This window comes from Diadema antillarum, unplaced genomic scaffold (assembly GCF_040938485.1).
Source record: "Diadema antillarum isolate AM-2024a unplaced genomic scaffold, OU_Dant_1.0 seq00000981_RagTag, whole genome shotgun sequence".
NCBI classification, from domain to species: Eukaryota; Metazoa; Echinodermata; class Echinoidea; order Diadematoida; family Diadematidae; genus Diadema; species Diadema antillarum.
In genome coordinates, this window is record NW_027271821.1 from 666,017 (window position 1) to 682,504 (window position 16,488).

Here is a 16,488-nt window from a genome sequence, read left to right on the forward strand (position 1 = left end):
ATTCACTCAATTACTGTATCAACCTCCGAGTCGAAGTATATGCGGTGCTGTAGCTGTACTCATTGCGGAGAGTGGCTGTAGAATAAGAGCTTTAGTTTGAGGACATCGGGGTAAGATCCTATATGTGTATCACTGAGTGAGAACGTAGTCCGGAAGATAGTCAAAGTTCGTTGTAAACTCATGGTCATGGAGCAACAACGTAGCATAGCAACAACTAGCTCAATGTTGCGAAAACTTACAAGAAGATTCAAGAAGAGCTGAGTCTGTGCCTGCGTTGCACTGCTATGCTGCAGGGTAGATCCATCTTCCAAGCATCATAAACTGTGAGAATGTCTTCCAAAGACAAGTTAGGGAACATATAGTGTTATATAAAGATATAGGTATATATTATAAGGAGACTCACATCATGAAGTTTGAAGTTGTAAATTAACATGATCAGGGGCGGATCCTGAAATTCCATAAAGAGGGGGCGCCTTTACAAAATTAAAGGGGGGGGTGCATGCACCCCTCCCCCAATTTTTTTCTTTTTATTTATTTTGTTTTAACAAAAAAATAATGGGGGGGGGGGCACACTTGGTGTGCTCCCGCCTGGATCCGCCTCTGATGATGGAGACTTTAGTCTTGACTTTAATACTCCATGTGATGTAAATGTACAGCCCAGTCGCTGTATAAAAGTAGCACAACGTCTAGTCTGGCTACATGTATGTAGGGTTTCCACATGGCAACATGCAATTAAGTGTACAGAGTGAGTCTGTGTGCATTATTATCATCAGCATCAGCTTTTGATAGAGTAAATCACAATGACCATCATAGATCTTGTCAGAATGATAATTGGAACCAGAAAGATCCTTAATATAAAAAAAAACATGGTTTCACCAAGAAGTAAATATTGGTACATATCAACCATCCTCCCATAATAGGTCTAGGCCTACAGTGCAAATTTGAATAGGGCTACGATATGCCTATACGTTTACGGGGTCTATATGCAACATGTATGTCATCGCAGTATCACCTCAAAACTCTCCTGTTGTCTTTAGTGTTGATGGTATGTGCAACCCCTCTCCCCTCCTCCCATAATCATAAAAAAAAAAAAAATTACAGTAAACTTAAATAATCCCTTTGTAGACCGATCACCCCTGCCAATTCTATTAACAAATATTTGTATGTTGTTGCATACTTTATATGAGTCCTAAATCAACTTTTCCTTGTGTAAAATGTGAAACTTGTGTACCGGTATGTCAGTTGTACTTATCCGTCTGTCGTGCAGTGTGTGCTGTCTGTTGTGCTTGAACTTTTCACATTTCCATCTTGAAAACTGGTAGCTGGAATGATCAAGGGTGGGTCACCTTCACAAATATTGCAGAGACTCCAACCCCAAGCACCTTCTGATCTGGAGATTCTTCCACCTGAAACCCCTTAGCAAAAGGGAGACTCCAAGCTGAGCGTACATCACAAGTGCGAAGCGGGAAGTTCCTTGCGGCCGGGTCCAGGGCCCGCTTAAAGGGACTGTACAGTTCTGGTTGAGATGACGATTTTAGTAGCTTTTAATGGGTTGCAAGATATTCAGAAACCACTCTATGGGATGTCAAAGAGCATGCAATTCTAAGGGGAATCAAAAGTTTATTTGATGAAAATCGGTTTTGAAATGGCTGCCATATCCAAAAACACGGTGAAACAAAGAGATCCTAATAAAAAGTGTTTCCTGTCACCTTTTATTATTACCACTTTTTTGGGATATCTCAGCCATTTGAAAACCAATTTTATTCAAGTAAACTTTGAATCCTTCTTAAAATTACATGCTCTTTCATATTTCATAAGAGGTTTCGCATTACCTCACTTTCAATAGGAATGTTATAAACCTGAATCCGTACCTCAACCAGTACTGTACAGTCACTTTAAGGGCCCTGGAAGCTCTAGGGTTCTAGATCATGATAGATGCTCTCTCGTGCTATCTAAGGCTTATTTCTCAACATATGATGGCAATAAGTAAGAAATCCTTTCCAACAGGAGACACAGAGCCAAGGCGGGAGAACGCGAGATTTTGCAAAAATGGGCTTTCGGCGGGAGAGTTGGAGTCTCTGTAATGGTGGTGATGCTCCCCATTAGGGTCCAGGGGAGCCTTTAGAATGGAGCCCATAATTATATCCCAAACTTGCTAATTTATGTGATTTTTGGCATATTCATTTTTTTTTTACCAAGTGGCTAGATTTTGACCAAACATACAATTGGCAGGAATACCATCAGTGGTTGGAGGGAATCGTAGTGCGCACAAACAAGTTTTTTTTTTTTTTTTTTTTTTTAAATTAGCCTTTCCTCGGGTGGAGTACCATGAAGGTGAATAGTATGCTGCTCAGGTACATGAGTTCTGCAGGTCTCTTGATTTTTTTGATTAAAACTGCCATTCCATATGTCTGATTTCACCAAGCTGTCTCTTACAGCCAGCCAACCTTCAGAAATAAAGAGTAGTGGAAGAAATAAAAGACAGTAACATCTTGCTCATGCGATAGCCACCATGGATGTATGCATATTACAGATAGGCCTACTGCTTTCATCCGTGATAGCCGGCCATGCAAGATGTTGAATAACAATGTCAGTGCTACTCTTTTTTGTTGTTGTTCCTCTTTGTAGAACTCGGGGTCAAGATGAGCTGGTTCCAGAGATTATTCGGGCACAACCGTGGCGTTGTGATAGGCATGATTCACATTCAAGCATTACCAGGTAATCAGCTGCTGTAATAGTGAATATAATTTGTTGTTGCAAGCGGACAACCCAAATCAAAACTGAACTTACTGATGCATGCAGTGTGACCAGCAGATAATTATTGTAAAGTGTAATATACTTTAATTTGAGTTTAGTACTAGTGTCAGGACTATGTTATAATCCTAGTGAATTCTAATGAAGGAAGCAGAGAACTGCTTAATTTTTCATCTACAGAATGCTTTGTCTTTTTGTCACAAAAGCCGTGAAACAAAGACGGTTCAGTGTAGTGGGAATGTGAAATATGTTTTCAATTGATTACTCGAATGATACTCGAAGACAAAATGTCTTCTAGGTTTCCCTTCACAAGTCGACACAAACTTGTGACTGCTTTCCCTGACATAGAATTCCCCATCTCGGTGATCTGTGTTTATCTGTGTTTTGTTTGTTAAACAAACAAACAAACTGAGGTTTTTTTGAAAAACCTGGCCTCTAGTTAGGTAGACTTTGAAAGTATGTGTATATACCTTAACTGTTCTCCTATTTATTTATTTTTCAGTCATTATTATTATGATTTTCAGTCCCTTTGGATTTGAAACAGGGGAGGTTGACTTATAGTCATCATTGTGCATAGCCATCATCATTGATGTTATTATTCGTTTGTGTTTTTGTTAAAACAGGTACACCACGCCACAGCACAAGCATAGCTGAGATAGTTAAGAAAGCTTGCTTTGAGGCCAAGGGATATGTCGAGGCTGGTATAGTGAGTATCAAAGATGCTCAGGGGTATACCAGTACCACTCATATCATTTCTGTCAAGACTTCTGATCGTTTTTCCTTCTTATACTCATCAAGGCTGCTGCAGGAGTTATATTTGGTTCTTTCCATCCTGCCAAAATGTCTGTTCATTTTTATGCTTGTAATCAGGTTCACACTACTCATTTGCCAGTAAATCTGATTTGAACAAGCTTGAAGCAAAGCAGTGCAATTCATCAACCAGATCTAGAGAATGTTATAGGACCAACTAAGAAAGTATTGTGCAGGTCAGCATAAGATAGCGCAAATTGTACTTGATCAGAAAGAAAGAGTGATGCAAGACTAGTATAAAGTTGATTTGCTTTTGCTGAATTTATTTCATTTTGTTCTTAGTTTTCTGTTCTTACAGTGCTACCTGTAGCAGTAGATATCAAAAAAATTACAAGTATGGTTAAAGCATTGAATTCATTTTGCCCTGGGCTCCAGTTCTAAAAAAAATCTAGATGGGCCAAGATCTTTCAAGTAGATTTACATTCTGAAATTACTTAAGTGCAATGTGCAAACCAGTTTTCTACTTGATGTATCTAATAGTATGTCAGCAATTACGGTACTTGGGACTATATTCACGACAGCACCAAAATAGCTCGATGGTTTATAGACTTTGGAATCAAACTCCAGCACCCAGATGAAGACTGCAATGGGATAAAAAAAATTTATAGTGACTGTTAGTTGTGGTTTATACCGTAGCATTCCCCTTGACTGCACCATAAATAGTTGTTGAAGACAAGTAACTGACTTTCACAACATTGTTACAACTCGCTATATCATTGATTTGCCATCATGAGACTTTGCACTCTGAGAGATCACTTCTATGTTCCCAGCCATTTTGTGTTAAGAGATATCCTGCACTCTCATTTGCTTTTTGACCAGAATGCGCTCATGTTGGAGAACATGCACGATGTGCCGTACGTCCAGCCTGACCAGGTGGGGCCAGAAGTCACCTCCTCCATGACTGCAGTGTCCTGCGCCGTTCGTCAGATGTACCCTGACCTGCCCATCGGTGTCCAGGTTCTCTCAGCAGCCAATCAGCAGGCACTGGCAATTGCACAGGCAGCAGGTGGGAATGATACCATTTTTGATGAACACCGAACATGAGCATATAGAAAGCTGATGTGGTACACAGTGAAGACTTCTACTACTAAACATTCTACTGTCATAGAAATCTTTAAAGTGAAAACTAGGTTTCGGTAAGTGCTTGAGAACCCGTCTAGCACCATTTAATTTTTGCTTGCAATATATCGAATGAGTCCACTAAGAAACTTACCTGGCTGACGCGGTTTGCCGGAATGATGAGTCGGTTAGGAGTATTTTGAGAAAAATAATAATAGTAGGAAAACCGACTTTTATTCCAGAAGGCTCCAGACTAACTCGGTCTCGGGAAAAATTCGACCCTACTTCAGACAACTCACACGCAGTAAGTGATCGCCACATTCTACTGGCCACTGCATAATACCAAATGAGGCCTAACTGAATGGACAGGAAAGTGCGTGCTAACGTAATCCTGTACAAAACAAAACAAAAATGACAGCGCGCGGTCCTCAGTTGCTGAGACGCGTGGTCTTTGGAGTTTTTGTTGTTGTTTATCAATTTTGCATGCGCGGAAAAGAGGTTTTTGATACGCGCGTTGTAACAACTCGGACCATTACTGCGAGTAGCCAGAACACGAAGCGCTAGTTTATACAGGCCGCTCCCATAGGGCAACACTGTACAATCAGAGGGACAACCATTACAACTCATCCCGCCGTCAAAGCGAAGCCGAGTTATCCCTGAGTCCGAGTTTAGCCTGACCCCGTTCGGGTAAGTTCTGAGACTGAACCTTTTTGCTATTATTTCGCATTTTCGTCGTTACCCATTGAATATCTTGTAATAACATCGTTATCCTGCACATTTCCTAAGCATACGTTCACATTTGGGAGCGAAATTTGACAACTTTTGCAGGCGTACCAGAACTTTGTTTGGGCTTTAAAGATTTTGTGAGCATAGTAATCGTTTAAAAAGTGAAAAAATTTGACATATTGCTTTTGCTTCTTTACAAAGAAATGGGGCCTCCATGCCTTATTGTCCCCGCCGAACGAGTTCGAGCAGGGGACAATGTAACAGGCTCCGTACATGTGTGTGTCCGTGTGTCTGTGTGTGTGTCCGTCCGTCCGTGTGTGCGTCCGTGTGTGATCAAAATGTTCAATTTGCTACTTCTCTGTCATTTATGAGCCAATTTTGATTCTGTTTGCTTTATATGATAGCACTACATGGGAGCTTTGAAACTTTACACAGAATTTCAGTTGTGACCTTTGACCTTGACCTTTGACCAATATTGTACATTGTGCTACAAAATGCTACTCCTTCGCCATTTCTAACCCGATTTCGATTCTGTTTGCTTTATGTGATGGCACTAGGTGAGGGCTTCAAAACTTCTACACAGAATTTTGACCTTTGACTTCTTTGACCTTTGACCTTGATTTTTGACCTATAAGTACATTTTGCTACAAAATGCTACTCCTTCGCCATTTCTAACCCGATTTCGATTCCGTTTGCTTTATGTGATGGCACTAGGTGAGGGCTTCAAAACTTCTACACAGAATTTTGACCTTTGACTTCTTTGACCTTTGACCTTGATTTTTGACCTGTATTGTACATTTTGCTACAAAATGCTACTCCTTCGCCATTTCTAACCCGATTTCGATTCCGTTTGCTTTATGTGATGGCACTAGGTGAGGGCTTCAAAACTTCTACACAGAATTTTGACCTTTGACTTCTTTGACCTTTGACCTTTATTTTTGACCTGTATTGTACATTTTGCTACAAAATGCTACTCCTTCGCCATTTCTAACCCGATTTCGATTCCGTTTGCTTTATGTGATGGCACTAGGTGAGGGCTTCAAAAGTTCTACACAGAATTTTGACATTTGACCTTGATTTTTTACCTATCTTGTACATTTTGCTACAAAATGCTACTTCCGGCGGGGACATATATTACGCACCGCGTAATTTCTACTTTTCCTTGTTTGTTTGATGAATAAATAAAAACCAGGACAAGTATAAATTGCTCTTCAAGTTTCAGTCAACCTTAACCCATTGAGGACGGGCTGAATTTGCTTCAACGCGCATTTCCCATAGACACTTGCCCGAGTATACTCTTGACTCGTCCTCAATGGGTTAAGCTGGACCCGCTATGGTGAACATGTCCCTCCTTGAGCTCTTGCACCATCCATAGCCCCCCTGTTGGAAATCATTGAACTGTCAATGGTTAGTGTGTGTGTGTGGGGGGGGGGGGGGGGAAGGGGGGGATGTGGGCATGTGAACATTTGTGTACATCTCTTTGCCTGATCTGTGTTGTTCCTGCATCACATTTTTCTGCACGTTAATCTCCATGAAAGGTGCAATCAATTAATCTTAACCTATGGAATGTTCTGCAGATAGTGAATGGTCATTAGTGCAATGTGGTACAAGATTTCGCATGAAATGACAGATAAGGTGCTCTATTCACCAAAGTGAAACTGCTGAATAGAGTGCCTCATCTTTCACTGAATGCATCCATCATGACCATTCACAGTTTGTTTTATACAAAACCATATATATCATCAAATTCGGTCCACACCGATTTCACAACATATTGCCAATCCACATTTATAAATTCCCTCTTCTCACCCCCCCCCCCCCCCCCCCCATATTTGTTGACTGTCGATGTAGGTCTGAATTTCATTCGGGCAGAAGGCTTTGTCTTCAGCCATGTCGGCGACGAAGGCATTCTGAACGCTTGCGCTGGAGAGCTGCTCAGATATCGTAGACAGATTGGAGCTGATGATGTCAAGGTGCTCACTGATATCAAGAAGAAGCACAGGTAGTAATCTGTCTTGGCGTTACCAAAGTTGATTTATGCTAGAAGACCCTCGATTCCAGGCAGCATTCATAGCATAACATCTGCCGTGTAATTGCAGTGGCAGTGGTTTTCCTTGTATGATTTCATCCTGTCAAGTTGCACTTTTTCCAACTGAATACTCTACTTTTGAATTGATGACAAAAAATATATTAGTGAATAACAGATAAGAGAAAACTTTCCAAGGAAAGCCATTGAATTAATGAGCAGTTATTTCAAGTAAGGTATAAAAAGCCAAAGGAAACATTCTATTTTCCTTTTGCAATGACATGATAAGGAAAATAATGCGTAATTGATCCCCTGGTATGTGTAACAGAGGAAACTTTGGATTCAGCAGTGTTATGCTGCCACCTTGTCTCATCTGTGTGTGTATAATACTGGCTATATATTGACAGATTTTATTCAAATTCTGTGTGGAGGTTATCTATCAAAAAAATCTAGCCACCTATTAAATTTATTTGTAGCACCCTTGAGCACTTATTCTGTCTGTTATACACAAAAAAGGTTGATTTTTGAGGATTTGCTGTTGTGCATTCTGTTAGCCACATTTCTTGATGGATTTGGAAAGATTTTGCAAAGAGATTTATCGTAGTCAATTCTGAACCTGTATAATTTTTTTTTGAACCTGTATTTTTTGTAATAATAATGCCGCCCTCAATGTTCTTGCTTTTACATGGTGAAAGGCAGCCACAGTGTTATATTTTTTCTGTTCTCCACCATGCACTTCTAGATTGATTTCCTTCAGGATTTGTGTGGACCTGCATCTTCATGAAATTCAAACCCTCGCGTTTCTGTTAATGCTGCCTTCTTTTTTTTCACTCTGTTGTATGTACGTCCATCAGTATATACTCTTATCCTCTTTAGATTTTGACCCTGGGATGCACTTCCATTGTGTAGCAATGGATATTTTTAGTTGGTTGCTTGTGATTCTTCGTTTGTCGTTTTAAATACCCCATTGTGCCATAGAATGAAAAATGACATTTTTACTTTTCTCGTGAATAGCTGGAGATCTCGTGCAGCCTTTTTTGTGTTGATTTGATTGTTCTTGTTTTAGGTTGTGCATGTTTTGGTAGTAATGGCACTCACTGCAAAAATTATGTCCTCACCGGAAATACTTTGTATATGATAAGATACATCGGAAAGGGAGATTTATGTCTTGTCTTAAGGAATGGTCTTGAGTGTGTATGTGCTGCAGTGTTGATATGTCGTCTGTCATCTTCTGGCAGTTCTCACGCGATCACCTCTGATGTGAGCCTGGCGGAGACGGCGAAGGCGGCAGAGTTCTTCCTCAGCGACGGAGTGATAGTGACGGGGACGAGCACTGGATGCCCGACAAGTCTGAAGGATGTGGAGGGTAAACGAAGATCCAAGCATCTCATCTCATTCACATTTTTAATGCATTTTGAAATTTGACAAGATGCAAAAAATGCGGGATTATTGCTTTTGAAAGCTTTCACAATCATTCTTTTACATTAAAATACTGGAACACCTTTGGTTCATCTTTAGTCATGGAAATATGTGAATGGGGTTTGTCTGATGAGAGAAAGAAAACAGAAGCTCTGTAAAAAAATCGAATGAAATAAATAAGAGAAATAAAAACTAGTACTAGTAATAATGATAAATGAAGAAGATAATATGTTGCTAGGTCTTTATGACTTATTACCTCTGCCAAGGAAGGAGTAAGTTAAGTGATCGTCGGTGTTGTTTCGTCTGTTTGCAAAATAACTCAAAAAGTCATGAATGGATTTAAATGAAACTTGGAAGAAAAGTCGGTAATGACACAAGGAACAGATGATTAAATTTTGGTCATGATCTGGAAATTTTTATGGATTTTTGAAGGATTTTTAATCTTTTGGCGTATAAGGTCAATGAACTTGGGAGTTCAAGCTGTGCGTGCTGGAGGTTTAGATGTGCACTAAAGTGGGTGCTCTGCTTGGGGCAAGGCGCTGCATAGCTGGAAGCTGATGACATTTAAAAGAAAAGGCTTCTATCTTGAGAAATTGCATTTGTATAGGTAGAAATGAGTTGCTGGCTTGGTGGTAGTCTGTGCTTACCATGTGCTTTTCTTGTTACTTTATCAATTAAAAGTGTACAAAGTTGTTTTTTTCCATGAACACAATAAATTTTATGTTTCTTTACGAGATCCAATCTTCTTTTTAGTCATCCAAATATCATATCACATCTAATCAGTTTGGTTCTAGAATCCAATAAAAAGTCTCCGAAAAAACATGTTTTCCATGCTGGACAAGTACATTGTAAATGAGGGAGTTTTAAGGGGAAAAAGTGGTGATTTTAGCACAAGAAGATAAACTATATCGTGAATCAAATGGCATAGCATGTGGCTATGGCCAAGTGTGGATATATGATGTTGGGGTCACACTTGTCTCAATATCATGTGGGTTCTTATGCTGGTTTTCTTGTTTCAGACGTCAGACAAGCTGTCAGCATACCTGTGCTGATTGGATCTGGTGTGTCGCCCGAAAACTTGGCCGAGAGCCTTACGGCGGCCAACGGATGCATAGTGGGCTCTCACTTCAAACTCGGTGGACAGTGGCAAAACGATGTGGACTTCGCCAGGGTCAGACAGTTCATGGAAGAGGTCAGAAAGTTTCAGACGTGACCGGACCAGGTGTCTGCCTGAATATCGTACTTTTGTCAGCAGCTAACGAGTGACAGGACTTGCAATAGGGAGCAGAATTGTTTGCAATTGCTTAATTACATATGATATGGGCTTGAACACATTGACCCTGTTCGCATTCACAAAATGTGCTGGACAAAATAACTGCGGTTGTCATCGGAGACTTGAGTCGAAAAGTGTCTGTGAGAGAATTTTTTTTGTGTCTTTGTATGAAGGAGCTTGCCCAGTGGCAAGGTAAAGCCCCTTTATGGAATATCAAGCTCTAGCAATCTAAACCCTGAACTCGTGGCAGCAACCACTCTCCAAAATACTGTATACGCCTAATATTTCGTGATGTTTTTTATTTTCCTGAATTTCGCAATGTTTTTTATTTTCCTGAAGTTCGCAAGTCAGGTGCTATTCACAAATTTCAAAACGTGACGTGCACATATGCATTTCTCTGTTCAGTACAGTACTCCACAATTGTGAATTTATCTACTCGCAAAATTGTCGGGAAGTCCCGATTCCCCCAAATTAAGGAATTTTTAGATATCTTTTTTAGTGTTTGAATATGCTTGAATGTCCCTTCGTAGGCAAACTTGGACTTCTCAAATCATTTCCGTGAGCAGGAGAACAGTGTCATGTATTTTCCTACAGCCGTCTCACTGTGTGCCAGAATGGTTCCAAAGTGCGCCAAATTTTACATTCACTGAGATTAACTTTAAACATATATAATATGCTGAAATGGTGGATCTAGGAGATCATCCGACTCGTATAATCCAATGAAAACATTTTCAGACACCTATGATGTCAGTACTATAGCGATTTCTGATAGGCTGTCAACATCCAATAAGAAATAGCATATTTCTCATGTTACAATGGTTTTCCTATATCACAAAATTGATTGCGCGAAATGTACTGCAACGCCTTTGCACTAAAAAGTAAAAAAAAAAATGGAAAGGAAAGACATCAAAAGCTCAGGCTTATGATGTGCTCAGCTTAAAGGGGGTGCCCTTCAGGATTGTATATTAATTAGTACTTTGCTATGTATGATATCTTCTCTTGAAATATATTTATTAATAATGCATATTAAAGATAGATGATAGAACAATTATTGTTCACAAATTGAAAAGGAAATAATTCTTTTAATGTTACAGCTCCCTCTGTAGCCCAGAAAACTTAAAAAAGGAACATACTGCATACATGTATCACTGAACCAGACGCCTGTTCAAAATTTTGAAATTACTCCGAATCACAGTCACTCTTGGTTGTCTCACCAGCAGTGTTCTGGGTTGTTGGTTCTTTCAACATTTTCTGAACATCAGAAGGAAGCGATTGTGATTTCTGTATACACAGAGACTTGCTGCTGATTACGCTGTCACCCGTCATCAACACGTGTGTGAAAAACATCGCTGATGTTGTCAGCACGAGATGTTCTTCTAGCATGCATTCATCAAAAGATCTTGTTTTCTTTGTTTCTGGCTTCCTGTGCCTCTTCACTCATCATCCTGATGGGCGGGACTGAAGAAGACAAAATTTGGGCACCTCGAATGAGGAAGACGTGAATGCTTACTGGAGAGCATGACCATGGATACAGTGTGAGCTGTAACTCAACTGTTTCACAGCAATATGTTCTGAATATGGTTAGGTCCAGAGGAAGTCCATGACAAAGCAACCCAAATCATGTGGTATCTGTAGATTAGGTCTTCCTTTAAACCACAGACATCAGCAAACACCTTTTCATTCTTGAAATCTTTTCGAGCTGTGTTGCCATCGTTTGTATTTCCTGCACCTTGTTTAGGCTGCCAACTTTGATTCCTAGCTCCACTTTGAAGCGATCTTGGATCACCTATTTTTTGCTTTTCTGCAGCAAAAGAAATGCACCATTTCCTAATCTCAGCCAGACAGGTGATGTGAGGCAACATCTCAAAGCATCATTTGACTTGTGGAGAGGGGAAAGGCCATGCATGCACGTCTTTGGATCTGAGCAATTATGGCATTTCTTCCAAATCCAGGTTATTGAATTGTGTTGGGGTTTGCACCACATATGTAGCATCTCATGGAAGATTTTGTGTCTGTGAGAGCATTAATGACCTTCTGGTCGACCATGGTGAGATGTAGTTCATAGTTGACTTTTACTTCGGCGATTCTGTTCAGGTCTGCCTCGACTTCGTATGTGATGTCCAGGGCAACGTTCATTGGCTGCAGACTATCAATTTCCTGTTTTATTGATGTGTCTACATCCTGGCTCAACTCTACTTTTTCTTTGGCGATATTGAGGTGGAGAGGTCGACAAAACCTTGTAGAAGACAGCACTGGATTCTCCCACAAGATATGATCACCCCATTTTAGCTGTAGAGGAACCAGAGTTGCACAAAACAAGCTCTCAACCATCTTTTCTAGCAACAAAAATCATTGCTTGTACTCGCTCTGTCCTGATGAACCGTCAAGTCCGTACAAGTTTGCAAACTAACTTGCAAGACATATCTGCTCATCATCCTCGAGACCCTCCCTAATATTTGTCATTGCCTCCTTTCGATCATCGATAATTCGCAAGGCAGTATGATCATGGAGATTCAGAAGAACCTCAGCAGAATCTTCCTTTACTGTAATGTTTTCAGGATAGCACTTCAATTCATTGTATGGTGGGTAGATGTTGGTGTTTTTTCTCTCAGCTGATGAACTAACTGTCTGATATGATTGTTTAGTCATTCCTGTTTCTACAAGGAGTGATAATGCTTCATCAGAGGTGTACCTTTCAGATGTCTTCACTGGTTTCATGATTACTTTCCTGATTCTGGATGGTCAGGATGGGGAAATCATAGCAAAGTCCAGGACATTCTTGAGATCTCGGTTTTTCTTATGCATTCCTTGAGTTGTGGCAAAGATCAATTCTTGTGGTTCTCTTTGCCTCAACAATTCTTGGGCCTCCCTTTCTCTGGATCTTTGGGACAACACTTCTCAGACTTTAGCTGGTTGGCTAGTAGTCGACATTTGGGATATTGACGGTATGTTTCTCTGTGCTGGTTGAATCAAATCTGTGATATCATCGGGGAAGAGCTGAACTTCACTATGATGGGCTTCGGGGTGGATTGCTGTCGTTGTTCTAGTTTTACTCTAGAATTAATCCTTTGACTTTCAGTGACATCTCTGGGCTGTAGATTGTTGTCAAGACGTTCTTTGGCAGTTTTGATGACGACAGTGTCGGTATCCTCATTATGTTCCTTCTAGTACACTGTAAAATCGCTGGCGTTCCTGGCAAAAATGCTGTTCCTGGTCCTCTATTGCTTCCTCGAGTGTCCTGATCTGTTTGTCCTTGTAGCTTTTCGATATCAAAGAAAAAAGTTAGAGAAGTAGCATGTCATGATAAAATGCATGTCATCTTTCTAGTGGAATAGATTAATGCCAATCTTTGCTCATGGCCTGCTGGGAATGTTATTCAGAGCTGTCATTAGTTGAGCAGCTTATTACGCAGTACAGTGAAACCCCGTTATAACGAGGTTCGTGGGACCGGCGATATTATCTCGTTATAACCGGTACCTCGTTATATCCGTACGCATCAAAAACAAAGAAAAACATAAGCACGACATCATATACCCATAAATGAAACCTAAGGACATCCTTTGCTTTGTTATTACACAATTATGGATCATTATTATTGGAAGAATAAAGGGAAATTATTTGTGAATAAGACGAAAAAGTAGAGGCTGAAATGAATTAAATCTTAATTGAAATAATTCTTGTTTGCGAAGTTTTTCTAAACGCCAGCGCAGATAGAGTAACATACAGGCCTTGTTTACCATAACTTGCGAGGTATTTTTACGCTGATAGTGCCCAGCGGGAATGCAATGATTTAATGAATCATTTCGGCTGTTATCTTGTACAACGTATGATCGTTGCGCCCGAAGTGATTTAAAATGCGTTCTTTATTTTCTTCGCAAAAATCTCTTCGCGTTTTGCACATCCGTTCTTGAAAAATATGCGAGAGGATTGAATGTGGAAGGTTGTGATCCTTTTTACGCAAATCTTTACCTGGTAAACCTTTCTGAAAGAAAGAAAAATCTTCTTTGTGACTGTTGTGAAGTACAGTGTTAAAATTGTAATAATGAACAAAGCCAGATCTATTCAAACTAATAAATGCGTTGGTTTCTTTTTCTGATTTAGGTTAACATGCGTCATTCAACTTTTTTACGGTACTTTCACCTGGCGAGATTGCGATGATTTCAGGGTAATATACATGCGTTGTTTACCGTTAACTTGCGAGGTATTTTACGCTTTTAGTGCCCAGCGGGAATGCGATAATTTCATCAATCATTTCGGCTGTAATTTTATACAATGTCTGATCGTTGCGCCCGAAGGGATTAAAAATGCGGTTCTTTATTTCCTTCCGAAAATCTCTTCGCGATTTGTACATCGATTCCGTTCTTGAACTGTTAAATGCGTTTGTTTCTATTTCCGAACACCGATTAAGTTATTCAAATATCTTTTACGCTACGGTCACCGGGCGAGATTGCGATGATTTCACCAGTTATTTCGGCTTCAGTCATACACACTCATATCTAAATTATCAGATAAATACTAAATACTAAATAAATGCGTTTGTTTCTTTTTCTGAACACTGATTAAGTAGGTTAACATGCGTTATTCAAAATTTTTTAGTAATTTTACGCTACTGTCACTCGGCGGGATCGCGATTATTTCATTAATTATTTCGGCTTTAATCATACACACTCATATTTGCTAACCAGCAAAAGAACTGAAATTCGGAACTAAAAACGGAAAGGATATAATGATGAGTTGCACACGCATTGATTGTCCATTTTTGCCACAAGTGTCGCTACATGAAAAGTTTTTGAATGCGTTATCTTTTTTTTTTCGCCTCGTCACGCACGCGTATCTCGCGAAAAAGAAAATCAAATGATTATGTTTAATAATTCAATAGGAACATTGGAAGGCATTCTTGTGTCTTATTGCGTGGTTTAGAAGAAAAAATGGAAGGAACGGTTCTCTGCAAAACGGGAAAAAGACGCGGATAGCGTGAATTCGGTTTTCAATGTTTCGTTTGTCACGTGTTTGAAAGCTACAATTTAGTCAAGAAATGGAACCTCGTTATATCCGATCAAATTGCTTATGTTTTTCGTTATCATGGTGCACCGAAATTGTCCTCGTTATAACCGAACTCGTTATAACCGATTCGTTCTGCCATAGGTTTGCATGCAAGGGAAAACGGGACCGACGCGATTACCTCGTTAAAAGCGGTTCCTCGTTATAACCGAACTCGTTATAACGGGGTTTCACTGTATATTCTTGATGTGTTTCACACGTTTTGTACAACCTCTCTGATCTCGTGGTTCATGCCTGGCCAGAAGAGATATTCTTGGGTCCATCAGTGAGTATATTCAATGCAGCTGTGGCCTGGGCGGAGATCTGCCTGCTGTTCATACCCCATTGTTTTAGGGATGACAAGATGTTAACCTCTGAAAAAAAGCCCATCATCAGTTGCATCTCTTACTGTAAGAGTGGTTTGTTTCACGTACAGATACTTTCGCGGTTTCCATTAGTGCCGACTTTTTCGCGTGTGTTTAAATTCGTGGTCGGCAAAATCTGTGACTTCACAGTTGGCAAAAACTGCTTTATTTTGCACATGAAAACCCCAAACTATAATCCAATTATTCTTTTATTTATTCAATAGAAATCAAAATTAAATGCGGGCTTATCTGAAATTCCGTCTCTCGAATACTTTATAACATGCTTGTAGTTGTACCTACATTGCGCGGTATCGCTGTGTGTATGTTGACCATCAATACACTCAATGCACGGAATCTTCGTGTGTGCATGTGCGCAATAGCGTTGTAACAAGCGGCGAGTTCAAAACATTTTCGCGTGATTTTAAATTCGCGGTTCAACCTCAAAGCGCGAAAATAAAACCACCGCGAAAGAAACCACTTTTACAGTACATGGTAGTATGGAGTCAAGAGAGGGAACACGTGTGACTTATGTTCTGGTCACCCATCCAAATCATGCGTGGTTTCCACAAGTGTCTACATGGTCTCATAAGCTGCAGCCATTCTTTTCAGGTCTGCCAACTTGTCTTCTAGGAAACACAAATCATATACAGAATGCATGGTGTCAGATTCTTGTTGGTCTGTCACTTGATGCGGAAGGTAAGAGTGACTTCAAAGTGGGTCTGCAAGGTGATTGTTCTTCCCCATTGACATACTGTATGTTTGTATGGTAGGCCATAACACGTAGCAGCATGGGCTGTAATTTTCAGTCAAAATTTCTGCAAACTTGGCATGTAGTATTGTCAGTGTGATAGAAAAGACAAATGGACGTCATGCCTCACGCCTCCTGTAGTTGCCACATTTTGGTTTGTTGGTGTTTTTATTGACCAAAAATTTGGCTTTGATGTCAAAAACCTGATTTTGAAGAAATTTTGTGTAGCATGCTTTATGCTTTGTGCTTTGTATCTATCACTTTCTTA

The 16,488-nt window shown here is 40.0% G+C and overlaps 1 protein-coding gene across 1 annotated transcript; it reads left to right on the forward strand.

Moving 5' to 3' along the window:
• The first annotated feature begins 45 nt into the window (after window positions 1–45).
• Window positions 46–10,092, forward strand: LOC139742162 (uncharacterized protein F13E9.13, mitochondrial-like). The gene is made up of 7 exons (XM_071652731.1): window positions 46–110; window positions 2,629–2,718; window positions 3,378–3,460; window positions 4,384–4,570; window positions 7,201–7,351; window positions 8,614–8,741; window positions 9,814–10,092. The coding sequence occupies exons 2-7, from the start codon at window positions 2,643–2,645 to the stop codon at window positions 10,005–10,007; spliced, it is 819 nt and encodes a 272-aa protein (XP_071508832.1). The 5' UTR covers window positions 46–110; window positions 2,629–2,642; the 3' UTR covers window positions 10,008–10,092.
• Window positions 10,093–16,488: the final 6,396 nt, after the last annotated feature.